The sequence below is a fragment of the Vipera berus genome (genome assembly GCF_964194415.1).
Source record: "Vipera berus genome assembly, chromosome: 1".
Lineage (NCBI taxonomy): Eukaryota > Metazoa > Chordata > Lepidosauria > Squamata > Viperidae > Vipera > Vipera berus.
The window spans coordinates 24,119,214-24,141,626 of NC_138202.1; the positions used below are offsets into that span (position 1 = coordinate 24,119,214).

Here is a 22,413-nt window from a genome sequence, read left to right on the forward strand (position 1 = left end):
TGGTTTGTACATTCTTTCTCACCTCCTGTTGAGAAAGAAGAAGGGTAACAACAGCAAAGAGGGGAGAAGCAGCAAAGAGGGAATGTATTAGCACACCCACCACGAGGATAATTCTGTTCTGCCCTGGACTGCTGCAAAATCGGGATAGTGTTGATGATCTGTGCAATCTCATTTATGACAGCAGCGCTTTTTCTGCCACCACTGTGAGTGGTGGGTGGTCTTTAAGTAATGAACATGGAAATAGTCCAAGTTCTTGCTTGACCACAGAGTTCACTGAGTGGCTTTGGGCCAGTTGCTCCCTCATAATCTAATCTTTGTTGAAAGGTGGTTGTTGTGGGGATAAAACTCAGCCTTCCAGAGAAAAGGCAGTCTGGAGATATCATAAAGCAATAAAAACAAGAGGCTCAGACCACATCACAACATTTGGTATTCCAACAGTCCAATGCAGGTAAGATATAACAGGAATGGGGGTGCAGCTAATTAGTGGAGAGGGGAAATGATCCCCCCTCCCAGGCCTCTCTGCAGTTGTACACTCTTTTTAACTACCTACCTCACTTTCCCCAAATGATGCAATACATTTCACATTTTAAAGCCACGGGCTAAAATGCCACGTCCCCTTGAATGGAAATATTTTGTATTAAATAAACAAGATCCAAGGTTTTTTCGTAACCAGAAGCCAGACCTTGAAATTAGTGTGAGCCTCAGGGATTTTTCCTTTTTTTTTTCTTTTTCACTGATGGGAGAAAAGATTACATATCAGACATAAAGTCTCTGATTATTTTATTAAGCCACAGAGGGGAAGGAAGTTGAAAGCAAAAAGGGCAAGTCAAATACTTTAAAAATTATTTTTTAAAATACTTTCCAAAGTACCCATTAGAAGGATATTTTAAAAATGAGAAGCAATCTTGATAGAACTGGCTGTGTGGTTTTTTGAGATGGAATTTCAGAATTAGAAGCCAAAGCTCATCCATCACCTTTACTGATTTTGGTGATGGACCAATCAGAGCATCCAAAAATGAAATTAATACACAGGTAGTCACGTAAGAGAGTAGGTTGCCTTTCCTATAATCTGGGTTTTGAATGATCCATAAAAGCACTGGCTGGCTTAGGATGGCTGTGATATTATCCAATAATTTTGCAATTTAACTTTCTTATTCATCCTCAGTGGAAAACCGATGAAAAGCCTATTACAGAAATCCAGTTCTGTTGCAATTATTAGGTGTCTGCATTTGGGTTTATAACTAGGTCATTTTTAAAATTATGCATTGTTTAAGTTTCACATTGTGATCTTGTGTCCCCCCCTGAAAAAAACGACAAAACAAACAAACAAACTCAAGGATAATGGCAGATGGTCATCTCTGAAAGTCCTATGAAATAGATTGGGGAGACAAAAGGGGTAAAAAGAGAGAGTCCAAGATCATTCAGTGGCTACAATATTGCCTGATGAATAATTTGGCAATATTCAGAACAAAATGCTTGACAAAATAGCCCTTAAAAGTGGATTGTCGAATGGATTTCACATTCATTATAGTCAAGCAGTACCCATTTTTCTAGGGTCTCTAGGACGACTCAACACAGCCAACTCAACAGGCCAACCGGGCGCGGCCAACTTGCCATGCCAATTTGCTGTGACTCAAGAGTTACACTAAAATCTAAAAAAAATGTGGAATAGAATAATTTTTTTAAAAGGATGCAAAAGGAGGGACAGAATAAAATGTGAATTGCAGAAATTAAAATATTTTTAATTGTTTCAAATACTTAAATTGAATTGTTGAATTGTCCCACAGCGAGTTGGTCACTGTGATGAGTTGGCCATGGTGAATTGTCCTGCAGCAAGTTGGCCATAGCAAGTTGGCTGTTGTGAATTGGCTGCACCAAGTTGTCCCATTCTGGTTTTTCCACTTTGCTCTGTACAATTTTCTAGTTAGATCTCCTATTGCTTGTCTTTGGCCCTAACTGCTCATTTCCCCCCAGGCTTGGAATTCTTTCCTTTTTATATTTGACTTGTTTCTCCAACTCCTTGATTTAAATGAAGCTTTTAAAGATCTTCTTCTGGATAGCTTTTTGTTGAATAAACACTGAGGGCTAAACTACGCAATGTGGAATATCTGTAAGTGGATCTTCAGGCTTTGACCTTTACGTTTTTTAAAAAAACAGATGTGAGGTTGAAATTTCATCAGGTAGTGCTAAATGGAAGGCATTTAACCTTCCCGCTCTGCTAAATTATTCACCCAAACTCTGAACTGTCTCCCTGTCTGACAAAGTATCCTGATAATATAAGGGATGGGCACTTAGGGTTACAATCTAGACTTAACAACCAGTTTCTTGATTTTGTGTAGCTACTGAAACCAGCACCTTCAGATATTTTTGCAGTTCAAATATAATAGATCAATCATCAGTAAAATTGTTCACCTCTCTACTAATCTAATACCTACAGTAGTTAGGGAGAAGGCAGATAATATGAAAAACTGCATAAGACTTCAGATATATAATTAATAAAGTGATTTCAAACACAGTTAAATGATATAAAATTTGATGCTATTGCTGTCCTTAGTCTGTATACAACTCTGTAACTGTAGGAATCTTCCAGTTTAGCTCTGCTCTACTTTGTTTTAGCTCAAATCTTGAATATTACATACATATGTACGTACGTATGTATGTACGTAAATAAATACATCTTTGTGTGTTATGAGTAGAATAGTTTCAGAGTGTATTCAGCATTTTAAAATCTCATCATATTTTTCCCCAGGTTCACTTTATGAGAATTAAATTTAATCTCTCTTGATATATTTTATCTCTTCTGGGTTGAATTGCAAGCTGTAATATAGAGACAAAGTAATATAGAGACAATCTCTTAAACAATCTCTGTTGCACTACTGGTGTCCAATAATTGGAAGTAGCTTGAATGGAAAAAAGGGACTCAGAAAGATGATCTGATAGTTACTTACAATTAAACCTGGTATTCAGTCTAAGTGCATCTCTTCCCCTCTGTAGAAATCAGACTGAGAGCCAAATTAACCATGGACTGTTTTAATTAATATCTGCGCTGCTCAGAAAACGTATCACTCAGATGAGGACAGGGGCTTACTAATTTGCTTGTTGTATATGTTGCTCTCTCTCTCATCTTTCTATACATTTTCAATTGCTTAAATGGGGGAGAAACTAGGGTTTCAGCATGACTTCTGGCAACCTATGGAGATTCTCAGTCATCCAGGTCATAGATGCTTTTTCATGAGGCAAATGAACTTTCTTTTTTTTCTTTGAAGACGTCTTGCTTCTCATCCAAGAAGCTTCTTCAGCTCTGACTGGATGGTGGGGAATGGAAAGATTTATACTCCTTACAGACAGCTGGTCATTTGCATTCTTTTAGAGAGTCATTAATGCTACCTGGAGGCTTATCTACTCAGGCGACCCTGAAGACACAGATAAGCCTCCAGTTACCATTAAATACTCACTACAAGAATGCAAATGAACAGCTGTCTGTAAGGAGTATAAATCTTTCCATTCCCCACCATCCAGTCAGTGCTGAAGAAGCTTCTTGGGTGAGAAGCAGAAACGTCTTCAAAGAACAACAAGAAAGTCCAGTTGCCTCGTGAAAAAGCATCTTTGGGATAACCCGTCATTAGTTCTCTCTCAGGAGAATGATGATCCAGGAAAGCTTTGGCAAAGCAGTTGTATGGGGGGAGCTCGGGGTGCAGTGTGGGAAGAGAAACAGCAAAGAAAGAACGGAACATTTCAGCATATCAAGAACTACCAGTTTTCTTTTCCTGACCATCTCATTTTCCCTTCAGTACAGCTTGTCCTTGACTTGCAACCATTCTTTCAGTGACTGTTTGAACTTATGACCATTTTTCACACTTACAACCATTGCAGCATCCTTGTGGTCACGTGATCAAAATTCAGATGCTTTGCAATTGACTCATATTTATGACGGTTGCAGTGTCCCGGGGTCATGTGATCACCTTTTGTGACCTTCTGACAAGCAAAGTCAATGGGGAAGCATGATTCACTTAGCAACTATACAAGAAAGGCTTAGCAATATATTTTCACATATGGTGGACCTGTAAAAAAGTTAAAGCATTTTGGATTAAAATCTGGTGGAATATGCAGAAGATATTTAAGAAAAGGATAAAGTTCTGTCCGCAATTGTTTTTATTGGGCATAACTACGGATACTACTGTTGTGGACACTAAGTTGATGTTGAACTTAATTACGGCAGCGAGACTTTTAGTAGGGCAATACTGGAAGAAGGAGGAACTGCCGACTATAGAAGAATGGACTTTAAAAGTTTCCAACCTGGCGGAAATGGCAAAGATCTCGGCGTATTTGAAAGACCATTCGCAACAGAGATATATTGTGGAGTGGAGAAGATGGATTGATTACATCCAGAATAAATATGGGACTAAAAAGTTTCATTTAGCATTTGAATAAGTACTGATGTGATATTTATATTGCTTGTAGTCATTTTATAAGAGCTAAAGTGCGATAGACCTAATAGTTCATTGTTGTTAGCATACGGTAGTTTATGATTGTTTTTACTTTTATACCTTGTATTTAGCTCTGGGAAGTCGGGGGGGGGAAGGGGAGGGGGGAGGGTTGGGTTGGGAAGGGGGTGGGTGGGTGGGGAGGGGTTGGTTTTGTTAAAGATAAAATGTATTGAAAAACTTTTCAATAAAATAAAAAAAGAAAGGCTTAGCAATAGAAATTTTGGGCTCGGTTGTGGTCCTCAGTCAAGGACTACCTTCACCTACTGCTGTCTGTCTGTCTGTCTGACTGGCTGGCAGGCAGGTGGGGAGGGGTCTTGTGATGTAATGAGGTCTTGATAGGGCTCTTCTGGTGCAAGGATCACGGGGAACCAGGCACTTGGATAAAGCGGAGAAAGTCAGTAGGCTACCACAGCTGCTGATAAGAAAAGCTGGCTGTATTAGTGACTGATTGGGATGTTTGTTGTGTAAAATACTTTATCACTTTTGCTAGGTCTACATTTGTATTTTTTCAGGTTTTCCTACGGGATTGCAGGTTTCCGTTTTTCACTGTATGCAATTTCTGTAGATCTGACTGCTATTAAAAAAGAGCGGAACCTATAAGGTAAAGGTAAAGGTTCCCCCGCACATGCGTGCTAGTCGTTTCCAACTCTAGGGGCCGGTGCTCATCTCCGTTTCAAAGCTGAAGAGCCAGCGCTTGTCCGAGGACGTCTCCGTGGTCATGTGGCCGGCATGACTAGACGCCAAAGGCGCAAGGAACGCTGTTACCTTCCCACCGGAGTGGTCCCTATTTTTCTACTTGCATTTTTACGTGCTTTCGAACTGCTAGGTTGGCAGAAGCTGGGACGAGTAACAGGCGCTCACTCTGCTACGCGGCACTCGGGATTCGACCCGCCAAACTGCCAACCTTCTGATCGACAAGCTCAGCATCCTAACCCACTGAGCCATCGTGTCCCTTGCGGAACCTATAGAAAACCAGAAAACTCCATCAGCATCAAAATTGCCTTTAAAATCTTAAACCTTTTCTTTTTTTTCTTTTTTACCGAGAAGTATGCCAAGAGTCACATACTTTCTTTCCTTACGCTACATGCTCTCCTAAGGCATCCTGAACGGTAACTGCTCCGCACTTAGTGCAAACCAATTCAAGAAACAAACAACAAAAAAAAAGTATGTGTTTCAAACAGGAACTAGATTTAAATTACTGGAAGTGCCCATAGAGAATATTTATAAAATCATGCATAAAGGTAGCAGCTGCTTTACAGAGGAAATAATAAAAAGAGGAGATGAAAAGAAGGAAAGGGTCACTGTAATTCAGACCAGCCAACTTGGTTCAAGGTTGACCATTTAAGTGGGGCCAGCCAAGTAGGTTAAGATGGAGCACAAAATAAATCTGTATACTCTATGTATTCTAAATGGTCTATATATATTCTCTTGTGAGCGGACATTGGAATTCATTTTTTAATGTGTGCCAGTGTGTTCACAGAAAAAAGTGACAATAAAGGTTGTCTTGTCTTATCCTACCCTATCCGATCCTATCATCTTAGCTTAGCTTTGCTTATCATCTTATTTTATCTCTTAGCTTAGCTAAATTTAGCTTGGTTTAGTTTAGCTTAGCTTAGCTTAGCAGTTTAGTTTATCTCTTACCTTATGAGATTATTTTTAACAGTGCTACATTCATAGATAACATGGTCTATAAGGCATGATATATGTGTCTTGATTGCCATTATGACTGATCAAAGTGATATTCAGTAAATTTCTTTGCTCCGTGATACATCTATTTACATCTATTGTTGGGTTTTCTTGCTGTTGTTCAATGGAGTAGGAGACAAATCCATAGTGTACAAGAACCTTCCTGTGATTCATTTCATTTTTTTTAATTGTAACAATGAAAGATAGAACAAATTGCTTTCTCTGACAGCTTGACTTTTATAACTAGATAGCTTTTTAAGTGGCAAGCAGCTGGTGAGCATGCAGTAGAAATACTACATTATTTTATGACTCTAATTCCTCTGGAATTAACCCTTTTCTTGCCTGTGGAGTTATGTTTCCTCTGCAAATCAGTATACTTTAAGCTATTTTAATGTACGAAGCTGCATGAAATTCCCTTTAGAGTTCATTAAAGATTTTTGTTAGACATAACTGGCAGCTTCTTGCAGTTACTAGAACTTTAATCTACAAGTCTTTTTCTCCCTCTCCGTATTTCTGTAGTGGGAAGGCAGGATACTATATCATACTATCCTGTTCATCTTTAATAATCTTCTATACACTCAGGAATTCACAGATCCTCAGTGGACTTTGATCTATCCTCAAACCCGCCATTCATCATCAGCCACTTTGCTTATATCTGTCATCTTCTCTGTCTCTCCAATTCAGACACCACTCTCTTCCTGCCTACTCTTCCACCCAGTTCAGCTTCCTCTCCTGAAGCATGAGAAGCTCTTTGTATCTATTTTGTTCCTTTGTTCCCACTTTATCACCTCCAGCCTTGTGTCAGCCTTGTGAGGTGGTCCACACAAGAAGCACACCCAGATGAATCTCGTAAGTCTGAAAGTACATCTCTCCTGTCACCTTTAAAGCCCAAGAAACTGGGGGTGGTGGTCCCTTTTTGTTGTTTGCCATGCCCCAATTCCTTCTGTGGACTAAGGTGCCTCTTATCTAATGTTTTTCCTGGTTCTGACTATTCCCCTTGTACTCCCAACGTCATTGCTACACACCATTGTAGATTCTGAGACTATTGGAAGACTGATAAAAATAAGCTTCTCCTGAACCAGAGGTTTTCTTTCTTTACATTGGGTGTGAGTGTATGCTCATAAATAGAGATAATATTTCTGTAGCTCCAAGATAAATACGCAAAAAATATATACACAGATCTTTGTGTTCTAGCCAGGTCACTCCTGCACTCATTGCACAATTTGCTACCTTCTCCTCCCACTTTTATTCGAAAGGCCAGCCTACATCCTGTAGATTTTGGAAGAGAGTCAAATGTTTTGCCATTGCAGCTTACAGTACTGCAAACTGTGACGGATTAATGACTTGATTTTCAAGAAGTCACAAACTGCAAGGAAGTTTGCTAAGGTTAAATTATACAACTGTTAATGTTTATATAGTGCACTGTAATAGCCAAGCTTCTTGAGAAGTGGTTTCCAAAGTTACATTTTGGCATAGTACAGTCACAGGCTATGTACATTTTCTCAGAAATAATTTCAAAAGAATTCAAGAAAGCCTTATTTTTGAATAAGTACGGCTTATCTCCAATTTATGAAAAGAAACCTGCCCTTGGAATCCTGAAATTAGAGGTTTTCTTTCTTTCTTTACAACAAAAGTCCTTCTAAACCAGCATTTCTCAAACTTGGGAACTTTAAGATGTGTAGACTTCAGCTCCCAGAATTCCCCAGCCAACCATGATGTTCATACATCTTAAAGTTGCTGAATTTGAAAAATTCAAATGTTCTAAACTGGTTATATTCCTGAAATCAAATATCTCATTCAATGAGGGAAATTCTGTTTTTAAGCTTTTGCCTTTACACAGTGGCGTAGCGTGGGTTGTCAGCACCCGGGGCAAGGCAAGTAATTTGCGTCCCCTAACCCATGGATTTTAGCACTCGAGTTTCTTCCACTAGATTAGTTAAAGAAACCCTTAACCCCTAAGCACATGTATTGTTTGTTATGAAAATACTGATGTAATTAAAGTAAAATGCATCTAATGCGCCCCCCCTCAGATGTTGCGCCCGGTGCAGCTGACCCCCCTGCACCCCCCACGCTACGCCACTGGTCCTAACACACCAAGCAGACAAAGGAGGTCCGATTTACCCCTTCCCCGCGAGGTTAGAAAACTCCGCCACATTCCCTAGAGCAGTGTTTCCCAACCTTAGGAACTTGAAGATGCGTGGACTTCAACTCCCAGAATTCCCCAGCCAGCTGGCTGGGGAATTCTGGGAGTTGAAGTCCACGCATCTTCAAGTTCCTAAGGTTGGGAAACACTGCCCTAGAGGAAGAAATGTCTGCTTGAGATTCTGCTGCAATTACCGCAGGAGAGCCACCAGCCACGCAAGGCAGGCTCAGGCTGGGGGGGGGGCGGGGGCGGGGCGGAACGGAAGCCTTGCCCTATATTCCACAATTAGAACAAGGCGCATTCCGCCAGGCCGCCCCTCCCCGGTTCCCTTCGGAGATCTCTTTTTCTCTCTCTCTCTCTTTTGCGCGCGCCCGCGCGCAGCGAAAACCAGCTCAAGGAAGATTTAAGTTTGCCTTCGGGAGACGCAATTCCGAGCAGAAGATACACCCAGGAGCGACGCCCTTTTCAGCCTTCTCGCCGTCTGCGGGCCTCATTCTTTATTATTACCAGGGGTCTTCAAGCTTGGCCCTTTTATGACTTGTGGACTTCAGCTCCCAGGAGACTTGTGGACTTCAGCTCCTCTCAGCCTGGCTGAGGAATTCTGGGAGCTGAAGTCCACAAGTTATAAAAGGGCCAAGTTTGAAGACCCCTGTTTATTACAAACGGCGAGCAGCGCTGGACACTCCGCCAAACAGTTCCGAGGGCTGGTAAACGACGAGGTGTGCTGCAGCCCCCCGCCGCGAGTCTACTGCAAGCCACAATCGAGACCACGTGTCTCTCGGGACAAAGGGGCGGGGTGTAATTATTCCTGTTATTAACACAATGTAGTATTAGCGTGGTTTCGTTATTGTTTGGAAGAGGGGAAAGAGAACAAAACGGCTGTTACAGATACGATTGCACGCTGGGCAGCGCGCGTGCTTTTAGTGTTAATATGGTGTTGCTGTCACGCCAAGCCAACTCTGTGCAGCCCTTGGGGCTCCCTGAGCAGCTCAGTGTGAGCGCGCCCCCCCAGATGTTGCGCCCGGTGCGCCCGGCCCCCCCTGCACCCCCCACGCTACGCCACTGCCTTTACAAAATTGCTTGATAAACATTTTTAAAAGCAACTTTTTTCTCCACTTTTGTTGAGAAGGAAAATTTAGCTACCTTTTGAATGAGAAAAAAATAAATGCTCTTTTGAACTTTATTTTTCTATTTAGTAGGAGAAATATATTAGCATTATTTTATAGTGCATGTTATCAGGTACACACTTCCAATTAAAATTTCCTAATTCCCATGAGCTTCCTAACAGAACAAAGCCAAACAACTTTATCTAGAAGTAATTTTTCAGCCTAGAATTATAATATCACTGGCCTTAGAGATGCTAATCTTCTGGGACCATCTTTCTGGCACATTTATTTTTTTATTAAATTTTTGTCCCACCTTTATTACTTTATAAATAATTCAAAGTGGTGAACATTCCTAATATGTTTTCCTCCTCCTATTTTCCCCACAACAATCCTGTGACATGGGTTGTGCTGAAAGAGAGTGACTGGCCCAAAGTTGGCTTTCAAGCCTAAGGCAGAACTAGAACTCACAGTCTCCTGGTGATTGGCCCAAAGTCACCCAGCTGACCTTCAAGCCTAATATGGACCTAGGACAGTGATGGTGAACGTTTTAGAGACTGAGTGCCCAAACTGCAACCCAAAACCCACTTATGTATTGTTGGGTGCTGGGTGGGCATGGTGCATTGAGTGGACGTGGCCCATTGGGTGGGCGTGGCTGCAGTGGTAATGGCAGACTGGGTGGGACTAAAAAGTTCAATCAATTCCAACTTTGCAAGATCTTTTTTTTTCCTGTGAGAAGTTGAAATTGATTGATTGAACCTTTTTTTTTCTTTTTGTATACTGCGGTGGAGGCCTAAAGCGAAAAGGTTTTATAAAACCCAGCTGAAGGTCTAGGACTGGGGCGACGGTGCGCGTATTCGCAGCGAGGGCTCTGCATGACACCTGTGGCACGCGTGCCATAGGTTCGCCACCATGGGCCTAGGGCTTCCAGCCAACTTTTAGGACTCAGGCAGGATTAGAAGTCACAGTGTGCCGTTTTCCTTGACTATATCAAACTGGTTCACTTTTTTAGAGTTAATATTTTGAATCTTTTAAAAACAATTTTGAAGTGCTTTATACTTTATGAAAAGACAGTTCCTCTCTGCTACACAGCAACCTCCCTTTTTCAGCTTGTTTCCAAGAGCCTGGAAAAAAATGCAGCTTCTTGTTACTATTACTGAAAGCTTGATCAAATGCAATTAAGAGTTGGACAGTGAACATTAGGGCAGCAAGCTAAAGTGGAAAGTAAAAAAATAATAATTCAGAAGAATAATTCAGACTGTTTCAAAGAAAATGACATGGGTATCATCAGGCATCAACCTTGATTTGAAAGAGACTTGATTTAAAATGCCACAAAATGGAATCCAACATCTACTGTTGTATCCTGATGCAGGGAAAGATTTAGACATGCTGCAGACATTCTAAATTACTGTAATGGATTTTTTCCAATCTATAAATAAAGTAAAATGTAACAATATGATTGTTGTGATCTTTTTATCAGAGCACTAAACTTTATGATTGTTATATTAAACATTCCATTCCTCCAAAGAAGTGTATAAAATTGAGTCAGATGTTCTACAGATAAGAACAGAGGCACTATTAAAATTGTGAAGACAACTTTTTATTAGAAAAATGTTATTCCATTACTCGCATAATGGTTACTTTTACACATGTGGCTCATTCTATGCCCTGTGATTTGAATAAAGTGGAATAGATTTCTTTTTTTAAAAAAAATCACACTTATTTGTGTAAATTAACTCATCAATGCACATACGTCTCTGTGCATTTATTCTGTAAATATCCAATACCAATAAGTAACGTTTATGAACAGTCTCTGTATGATTGCATTCCCATTAGCCTTGCCATTTGCATTTCTCCCCTCTCAATTAGTTTATTATACTTGTCACTTGATATAATACTTCATAATATTTGATAAGGTGGCCTGCAGTTCATAAAATGCTACAATGTGTCAATACGGGCCACAAGACTCCGATTAGGTTTTGTCACTGCATTTATTGATGTTTTGTTTGAATGTGATTTCATTAATATCATCAATTCTTTATGAAATAAAAAAGAAGCAAATTCTACATATTAACTTATATTTGATTTGATATGCAGGTGGCATCTGGGTACTCTGGGCAAAACACACATAAACCCACAAATTACCCTTAATGATCCAGGGTAATTTGTCTTTCTCATTAAAAAACAAACAAACAAACTTGACTGATCATTTGTTTAACTGTGGCTGTAAGGCTGAACTCACATATCTGGCAATAAATCCCACTGAATTTAATGGGCCTTATTTCTGAATTATTTAAATACACGGAGAGGTAACAGAAATGTGAAAATGAAAAGAATACCAGTAAAAGTTTACTATAGCTATCAGGGATGTCTCAGGGTGTGATCATAAAGTGAAGATGGCAGTGAAGTTCCGTCTGTTTTTTTTATGTCACAGACGTCATCTTCACTTTATGATCACACCTTACAGACACCTAAGTACTATCATATCTGAGATGAAAAAATCAAAAGAGCTACTAGATAGCAGAAAAATGTCTTTGTTCCACAAAGTATTTATCTGGATTTCCACACCCCAGTTAGTGTATCCTAATGTTTACTTAAAAATAAAATAAAATCCAAGTGTTATAAAAAAAATCCAGGGCCATAGCTTTTCCTGATAAAAGCCAGCTCTGGCCTATATCTGCTACAGCATGGGGCACTTTCAAAAAAAAGTTGGCTCAGGATTAAAAAAAACTTTGATTACTTTATACCAACTATGTGCAATTAAAAATAAATTAAATAAGTTGCTTAATAAGTTAGGTATTTAGTTTTCTTCCCTCTTTGGTAGGGGTAAAAATACAGTTCAGTGGCAACTTTGCATCCAAGGTTTTCTGTGCGCCCTTAATTCTTTTTCTCTCCAGGAGATGTTGCACAAGTCCTGGAGAGAAAATGGTCAAACAAATCAAGATGTTTCTGCATCAGTACGATTGAAGCTCTACAGATGTGATACTCATAAACAAAGATGAAGCTCTTATCGCATCATCTCAGCCACCATCTTGACCGTTTTGACCATTTCTGTGGACACTCTACAGGTGGAACTGGGACAAACTCCTACCTGAAATATTGTGAGCTTCCTTAAACACTGCAACAAGATGGAGCAAGATAAACCACTGCCATGATTGGCAGAAGGCAGCTCCTTCCAATCTGCTTCTTGAGCCCACTGTTATCATCTTGCAGTTAGATTGGGAATATTTAGGAATGGTTGAATTTGGAGAGTCTTCTCGGGTCTCCTTCGGATGAACGAGAAGACAGCTCGGAATCATGGATGTTGTAGCTGAGCAATGACCCCAGGAAAAGACGTTATGCTACAGTTCCAGTCTCAGTTCCATATTTTCCCTGAGGAGCCATGAGAAATGGGCACCTGAATGCCTTCTCTGAGTCCATGTTCTATTGTCTGCAGTTGCCCATCTGTTCCACTGGCACTGGTTTGGCAAGAGACAAATTCTGCCTGTTCTTTGGTTGTGATTTTAAGGGTATCTGACAGCACAGTATGGATCGCACTAGCCTCAGGATGGGAGGCCTCAGGATGACAAACGCCCAGGGGTTCACAATGGAATTAACGGACAGAAACCGTATCACCAGAAGATCCTTCTTGTCTTGAATGTCTTTAGTAAAACTGAAGGCTTGGATCTGGAAAGAGAAAACATCAAATCAAAACAGATCATTTGGTAACCATCTAGAACACATGAGCCCTTTCTCCTTCAATTCTTTCTATAAATTAAGTAAATGTATAAAATTTATCATTTTATCTACAAAATAAATCCGGTGAGATTAATTGTCAGGTATTAGATAGATAGATAGATAGATAGATAGATAGATAGATAGATAGATAGATAGATAGATAGATAGATAGATAACCTTTATTGTCATTTTTACTGTAGACACAATGGCACACATTAAAAATGAAATTTAGTTGCTTGTTCTCAAAGTGTACACATACATAATACACATTTAAACATACTACATACAATATATGTATAGACCTACCACACCCTTACATATAAGTAATATATAAATGTTAATCACTGTCCATCTTGAATACATAACGGAAGGAAGAAGCTTTAAAGTTCACAAGGTTGATGCTGTATGGAACAAAACCGTGATTGAATCTGGATGTTCTGCTTCGGACACCACAGAGCCTCCTCCCAGAAGGTAACAAGGCAAACAGGTTGTGAAGAGGATGTGTAATGTCCCAGACAATCTTGTGGACCCTGCTCAAACAATGCTTCTATGCTATGTCCTGGGTGGAAGGGAGGAAACTGCCAATGATCTTTTCAGCCATCCTCACCACTCTCTGCACTGCCTTCCTGTCTGAAGCAGTGATGCTTCCACACCAGTCTGTGATGCTATATGACAGGATGCTCTCAATTGTCCCTCTGCAGAAAGTGGTAGGGATAGGGGAAGGAAGATGTGCTTTTCTCCTGCGATGCAGAAAATGCAGGCACTGCTGTGCCCGCTTCACCAGTGTCTCGCTGTTGAGCATCCAAGCCAGCCTACTTGTTAACTGCACACCCAGGAATCTGATGCTGGTAACCATCTCCACAAGTGAATCATTAATGCACAGAGGAGTGTGGCTATGCCTGCCTGCCTACATGTCATGTAGCATTACAGCTATGGTTAAGCAACAGAGGTAAGTTAGAGTAATTAAAACATTTCAGACAGGTCCCAAAGGATGTCCTTGTATTGTCACTGATACAAGCTCATGACAGAAGCGATCTTCGAATCAGAAACCCTCTGAATCATATTATCAGCACTTTTCCACCTAGGGATGTCCATGCAATTCTGAAAGAAAGGAAAGAAAGAAAGAAAGGAAAGAAAGAAAGAAAGAAAGAAAGAAAGAAAGAAAGAAGGTAGGAAGGAAGGAAGGAAATCCAAAGCCCCAACCCAGATTCCATTTTACTTTGTCTAAGCCAGATATCAATGGGCATTTCCTCTGTTGGCTGGCTATGAGTAACCTTTATGCTATAATCCAAGTCAAGACTCACAGCTACTTCCATTAGAAAGCATTTCCTGCATTATTGGCCAGCAAAGTAGCATCATGCAGGCCTCTTAGCTTATCTGTGTACATAGCTGTTTGAAGCTCAAAAGCAGATCTCAGCATGTCCTGGGCTAATTATTATATCTGTCAGCTTCCTTACAGGTTCTGCATCTCCTGCCCAAGGCAAATTTTCACAATTCTCACTAGGCAGATAAATCCTAAAAGTATGCATGTGTATGATGCTGTTCTCTCCTTGCTTTTCTGTTAGTCGCCTGGGGGAATGGAATACTTTTAATCAGAGTTGCTAACTCCTATATAGGAAAAGGAAATTCTTATAGAAGAGAATATTTGTAGCTCAGGGTTGAACTGTGGGGTCCTTGGTGCTCACTGAGCTTGGCTGTTTTCTTGCAGGCATTTCATTACCAAACTAGGCAACATCATCAGTGCTAAAAGGGAGTGGAGTTTGCCCTCATTTTATATACTAGTGCCTTATCCTGTCAGTGTTGGTGGTAGTATTCTTGATGGGCTCCTTGATTAGGCTGTTTACCGTTAGCTTGTTTCTTTACATTAGTAGTTCCTTGAATGGGGTATTGATTATTTCTTGATTGCTGTTAAGTGTTAATCTCGATGTTAATCACTACTCATCTCAGTGTTGGTGGCTGGTGAGGAAGTATTCTCATCTTTTTCTTCTCCTTTTGACTTTGTGGTTCTCTCTTGAGTGGTATGTAGATGTGTCTGTGTCTGTTGATGGCCAATTTGTCTGGGTGCCAGGTTTATAGGAATTCTCTAGTTTTTCTAGATTTGCCTTGGTCTAACACATTCACAGTTTCCCAGTTCAAACTATGGTTAAGTCTGTCCATGTGTTGTGTAATTAAAGAGTTTTTCATCATGTCTTTTGACTGCTGGTTGGTGTTCATGGATGTGCTCCTCTACAGTAGTTGGTGTTCAGAGAGCACCAGGACCCCACAAGGACATTCTTATTTGAATTATCACTCCAAAAAATGGCCCCTTTTTTGCATGGGTACATGTACTTATTTGTATTTATTATCACATTTATAGAATCACTCACCTTGCACACACCTACAATCTGATTATTCTGAAAGATATGGAAAACTCCTCCTGTTATCCCATGCTGAGTTGTCATCCTGGCTTAGCATGATAGAAATTCTTGTCCAGCAAAAGGTCATGAAAGAATGATTCTGAAAACTCCCACCACCTTTCTATTAGCTAAGAAAACTAAATGGAATTCCCCAGTATGTCTCTAAATAAATGAGGCTGGGAGGAAGCAGCTGAGAAACACAGCTGTTCCCCTGCCCAGACTAGAAATAGCTGGCCCATGAACACAGACTGCATAGGAGTGAGTGATGAAATCTGGATCTTGCAAACACTAGATAATTTTTGTTCTTGAAAATTGTCCTACCCACACAAAATAGAATCTCACCTCCAATTTAATGCTTGACAGAACTTTTTGGAATGCCATATATTGAATAGTTTCTCTTTCACCTGCATCATCCCCCCCCCAAAAAAAAGTTGTTTGCAGAAAGATTAGCAGCAATGAATGCAGATGGATTGGCCACTAATACTCATACATGGCATTGATTATGTCTTTGTAAGTGTTCACCACTGACTGCCCAAATTATAATGATAGTAGAGTTTGGATGGCTTCAAAAAAAGTCTAAACCAGGGGTCTTCAAACTTGGCCCTTTTATGTCTTGTGGACTTCAACTCCCAGAATTCTTTTTTTTTAAATTCCATTTATATCCCGCCCTTCTCCGAAGACTCAGGGCGGCTTACAAGCTTAGCAGTAGCCTTCATTCTATGTATATGCCTGCTTATTAGGGCTTTCACACACACCCCAAGCGGCATTATTACAAAGTCAGCTTAATTGCCCCCAACAATCTGGGTCCTCATTTTACCTACCTCGGAAGGATGGAAGGCTGAGTCAACCTTGAGCCTGGTGGGATGCGAACCTGCACTAATTGCAGGCAGCTGGTGTTACTTAAGGAGGCATTAGCCCACTGCTCCACCAAGGCTCACACTGAATCCCAGAGTCAGAAACAATAAGCCTGCATTCATGTTTCCTTGCATCAAGTACTGGAAGGACTACTGCCCCAATCTTTGACATAGCCCATCCTCATCACTTCTGCTCTCACTTTGAGGACCAGGATGACTGAAACCATTTTGGTAGTGTAGATGAAACAGCTTCTTCTTGGAGGAATCTCTTCTGCTCTGTTCTGTTGTTACACTCTTGTCAGTTCTGAAGAAGCTTCTTGGATGAGAAGCTAAACATCTTTAATGGAAAAACCAAGAAAGTCCATTTGCCTTTTAAAAAGCACCTTTGGGACAACCATGACTTGGATGATTGAGACGGTGGGATGCGAACCTGCACTAATTGCAGGCAGCTGGTGTTACTTAAGGAGGCATTAGCCCACTGCTCCACCAAGGCTCTTTCTCAGCTAGCGTATCTGGCTGAGGAATTCTGGAAGTTGAAGTCCACGAGTCACCAAAGGGCCAAGTTTGAAGACCCCTGGTCTAAACAAATGCACAAAAACTATCTGCTACAATAGAGCCTGCAGGATTAGAGACAATACTGTATACTTTTAGAGCAGTATCCTTAGAACAGAATTTCTCAACTATGGCAATTTTAAGATATATGAACTTCAACTCCCAGAATTCCTCAGCCAGCATGAACTCCACCCATCTTAAAATTGTCAAGGTTGAGAAACACTGCCTTAGGGTCTAGAAGGCTAGAAATTGAGAGATTTTGAGTTCTAGTCCTACCTTGGGCATGAAGCCAGCTGTGTATCCTTGGGCCTGTCACTTTCTCTCAGCCTTAGGAAGAAAACAATGGCAAACCACTTCTGAAAAGCCTTGTCAACAAAATTCCATAGGATTTGTCCAGGCTGGGGAAAAAACCCAGCCTAATACTCCAAAGATTAAACTAAAAGGATGTTTGCTTTGTATTTGAATAAAATATTAGCCCTTTTGCAAACTAGGTAAAATTTAATCTGAGCGTTCAGTGTGACTGAGCAAATTAATCGGATTTAAGTCAGACTCCTGAATCAATTCAAAATATATCTTTTGCAAAGATTTATTCTGAAATAATGCAGAATGCACAAATATTTAAATATATCAGTGATTCGGACACATTGAGTTTAATTTGATGGATTGAATCAATTGTCCAATATATTACATCACTTTGATTCAGAGATTCAGCTGCACTGTCTTCTAATGAAATTTCCTAATAGAATATTCGCAGAGCCCTATAAAATAATAATAAAAATATCTGGTCTGTAACAAATTGAATATCACAGCTGCTTTTAAAGGATAATATAATTTTTCCCATAACAAATTCCGGTATAATCGACCTTTTACTTTCAAATTAGATTTTATAGGATTTAATTTAAATTTTATACAGTGTATGCTCATCACTGCACATGTTTTATGTAATTTTGTCTTTGAAGGAACAGTAGCATCTAAAATGGTGAGAAGTCACATGTTTTCACACTGCACAGCCACGAGAATTGGAAACTTTTTTTTTCATTTCCTTGTTAACAAGCGAATACTAAGATTCTTAGGATGTGAAATTCAGTTATTTTTCTTTGCATAAATGAGACATTTATTTACTTTTGAAAGTAAAATAACTTGGAAACTTCTCAGATATCCTGCCCCTATTTTCTTACTATTTTTAAAAACTATTCCTGATCCTCTTATACAAGTAAATCCAAACAATATAATGAAATGGATCCAGGCTACTCTAAAACTGTGCAATAGTTTATTTTTCCGCAATCGGTTATACTATTTTATACACCAGCTGTTCCTTCTCAGGGCTCTGACTAAGCTGGATGGGAAAAAGTCAGGGCAACATAGTTTGAAAATGTTTAAATGTTTAAGCTAAGAACAATTAGTCGGAAGATGTTGGCTAATTCTGCTGACATTCTTGGAAAGGGATGTTTTTCATCTCATTGCTTTGTTCTCAACGTGCCCTCCTCGCATGGGAGAAAGCAGCTTGGTAGATGGGCAGTTTTGGAGGATCATGGTTGGCATTAAACACACTTTTTTCCTCTTGCCTACCATCTGATCCAAAACTCTATCATCCAATAGTTTTACATTTAAAAAGTTAGTTAAATGTGCATTTCATTTAAAGTATATTTTGTCTTGAATTTATCCCAGATTGCAAAAATGAACAAACAAATTGAAAGATAACTCTGGGTTATAAAATGCTTAGTTGACTCAAACAACAGCTGGAATCTGGAAGGGCGATGGTCTTTTAACTTGGTAGATAACACTGAATGGCACCATGGGAAAAAGGTACAAAAATATGTACAAAAATGGAAGAGGTCCAAAACAGCAGTTGCCCAGAAATCACAGGGGCTCCAGTTTCTTCTTTAAGGCCCACAGTATCCTCAATGTCATGTTGTTGAAATATGGCAACATGTTGAGAATAGTTAGACTTTTCTTTTTTTAACAAAAAGCCTGTTTTGTATTTAAAACTTTGTCAATTCTCCTTTAAAAAAGGACCAATCAAATTCAGTCTTCTTCAGTTCATCACTACTACAAACCTTGTGGCCTCCGGGTCACAAAAAATAGCAAAATAAAACCCCCAAACTAAGCAATTCTCTCACTGTGTGCTTTCCACCTATAAAATAATTCCCTACACCGATCCTCTCTCTGCTGGACCAGATTAAAACTTCCATCATCTTGTCATTGACAGTAGTTTACCTAGAATGCATTGGTTGAGTTCAAATGTTGCTATAAGCTGTGACTTTTTTTTAAAAAAAAGTCATGGTTAGTTAAAGAACCACAATAGCCTGGTTCATACATCACATAATGCTACAGTGGATGGATTCACATAGCTCAAGACAAAAGCACACAAGTGAGACCAATCCTTCTGGTTGACAACTTTTTCTTCTGAGAATCAGGTTTCACTGTTATCATTCCAGCTTGCACAAGGATGAGTGAGCCCTTTTTTGGCTGACTGAATGCCTAAGTCTATCACACAGCTGTGAAGTGGAGTGCTGTAAACATAGCCACATCATCCAGCAGAGGAAAGGAAGGTCATACATTAACGTCATATACATTGACTCAACATTATTTGTTACCTTTTATATTTGTGGCCTTCTAATAAAAGTCATATTAAAAATTCCGGTTGCTGTGCAGTTTGCAGACCTTTGGGAATATTTGGGTATTATTTGGCTTTATCATGTCGTACAATAAAACATAAACAGTAAAGCTACAATGCTTGTTGCATATTTATTTGTAAGAAGGTCCCATTAAACTCACTGAGAATCATCTAAAATTCATTTTAAGAGTCATTAAAATGCTTTATTTTTCATAGGATTTTGGGATGGTTTGCTTGTTGACAGCATTTTAAGCATCCGAAACAAACCAGAAAGTTGGAGCTGGGTTCTGTAAATGGATGTGTGTGTCTGTGTGTGTGCTTTCATTGGAAAGGCCAGGAAATAAAACTGGGATCTCTTGCATATGAAATAGGTGTTTTATACTGAATGATGGGTATCTTCCTCAGTTATCCCACCTCCCTGTTTGCCTCGGCAACATTACACACAATTTGTCCCTTCTATTCCTATTTTATAGTGATTTTTAAAAATCCTGTTTTAAGAGCAGTCAAATGAAACTTTAGGTCAGCCCTTCTTGCTAACCTAATGCTGTTCAGAAGTCTGATAATTCCTTCCAACCTCACTAGCCAACATGGGCAATCACTATAGTGACAGATTCTCTTGAGTTGTGCTCAACTCCGGGTGATTTCATTGATATGTATCTTTTTAGCAACTATACAGATAGGATTTACTCTTTCTTCTGAAAGGTTTTAACTTTCAGTTAGTCTACAGCCCTGTTGCTTCCTGGTAGTCTCTCATCCAAGTGCTAATTCAGGGGCCTTCAAACTTGGTCCTTTCATGACTTGTGGACTTCAACTCCCAGAATTCCTCAGCCAGCATGTGTGGCTGAGGAATTCTGGGAGTTGAAGTCCACAAGTCATAAAAGGAACAAGTTTGAAGACCCCTGTACTAATTGGTCTTTGCTATTTGGATTTTTAAGGTCAGTGAAGATTAGGCAGCTGTTATTTCCTGGCTGGTTGAAAATTGTAAACCAGTTTTTGTGGAAGTCACTGAGTAGGAAAAGGAAAATTGCCTGAGCAATGTTTATCATTACCACTTACTAAGCACTATTTTGTGCATGATGTTGAACAGTCCTTGCAAGAAATATTGTGCATACTGAACAAAGGGGTTTCCCCCACTTTGTAGGTGAGAATTGGAGGATGTGACAGTTGCAGGGTATTTTGTTTTTGTAAGACAAAGGTACCTGGTTGCTGAAAATTAAGGTCTAACTGCACACCAAGCAAAGTTTGCTGATCAATATTCTAGAAATTAGCTTTTCTACTAACTGCAAATTTAAAAGGAATAGGTACAAGGTATTTCTGCATTTCAAGTGCTGCTGTTGCCTCTTCAGAATTAAAGTCGTGTTCACCTGAAGAGGAGTTTGGAGATAGTGTTGAATATGCAACAATGGTTGTGAAAACATGAAATTAGCTGATGAAAACAGGACGGTATGAGAAAAAAATTAGAGAGTGCTCTGCTTTGGCTCTCTTTGGTATAAGAGGGAGGGAAGAAGAAATACTGTCAGATTTTATGATTCTATCATTATATCCTTTATCAATATCATGTTAGTATTTCTTGTAGTGTGTTTCCTCACTTGATCTACCTTGAAGAGTTGATATTGTCTCCAGGAGCCTCTGCTATGATGGTCACTAGCATCAAAATGGTAATCGCACCTGGGCAATCAAAGACCAATCCCATTACTGCATCTTTTTAACCTGCATGCCCCTTTTTAACACATATTGCTTGAATACAAAAAGGTGCAGGGCTTCAATCATTCACTCCAATCCACAATTTTGAGGCCAGTGATGCAAATGTCCTTGCATTTGCACACATTGTGCCACAAACTAGTCACCACATTTTAACCAGGCAAATGGTTTATGATTCAGCATGCCACGTGTACCCAGAAAATTGAGTTAATTGCTGAAACCATTATTCCCATAACCACGGGTACCTGTCATGCAAACATAGCCTAAGATCATTTACTATACATTTAGTTCATTGACAGGAGCACCCATTCAACCTCTTCTTCCCTTTGTGTTATTCCATCAGAATCTGCATGTCCCAAGTCACGTCTCTAACATCCACTTCTTACGTTTCAGTTCAGGATTGGTTCTGCATACCTTGGCTATCCAAGAACCTTGTAAAATGCCCTATTATGAGCAGGCTGTTTAGCCCCCAAATATATGATTTAGCCTTCTTTTGTTGGTGGGGTGCTGTTGACAGCTTTCATCACCCTGTATACTCTGGCCATGGGGATTCCCTCTCTGATAAATTGAAAGATAAAAAGGACAAGTATAAGAATTGGAAAGAGGGGCACATAACTAAGTCAGAATATCAGCAAATAGCCCGTGCCTGCAAAGATGAAGTGAGGAAAGCTAAGGCTCAAAATGAACTAAGGCTTGTGACCAAAGTCAAAAATAACAAAAAATGCTTCTTTCAACATATAAAAAACAAGAAAAAAGTTAAGGAAATGATTGGTCCATTAGTGGGTGAAAGTGGCAAGAAGGTGACAAGCAATAGGGAGAAAGCAGAACTATTTAATTCGTTTTTTGCATCTGTCTTTACACAAAGGGAAAAAACAGTCCAACCTACCCAAACCAGTGCCATAAAAAACAGAATAGAAACGCAAGTTAAGATAGGCAAGAAAATGGTAAGTGAGCACCTGTCCAGCCTAGACGAGTTCAAATCACCAGGACCAGATGGATTACACCCCAAGGTTCTCAAGGAACTGGCAGACGTGATCTCAGAACCACTGAACTATATTTTTCAAAGATCCTGGAGCACTGGGGAACTACCAGAGGACTGGAAGAGAGCTGATGTAGTTCCCATCTTCAAAAAAGGGAAAAAAATAGATCCAGGAAAC

The 22,413-nt window shown here is 39.7% G+C and overlaps 1 protein-coding gene across 2 annotated transcripts in view; it reads right to left on the minus strand.

Annotated features, from left to right (window-relative positions):
* Positions 1 to 22,413, minus strand: part of PTGER2 (prostaglandin E receptor 2) — a 41,177-nt gene that overhangs the window by 15,330 nt on the left and 3,434 nt on the right. Inside the window, exon 2 of one of the 2 annotated variants that reach the window (XR_014026033.1) lies at positions 12,511 to 13,085. Coding sequence is in view for 1 of the 2 variants with exons in the window: in XM_081324675.1 (XP_081180801.1) it covers positions 12,843 to 13,085 (243 nt within the window). In the remaining variant the exon portion in view is untranslated. Of the gene's footprint in view, positions 1 to 10,904; positions 13,086 to 22,413 lie in introns of those variants that run through there. The other variant, XM_081324675.1, reaches the window with a different exon arrangement.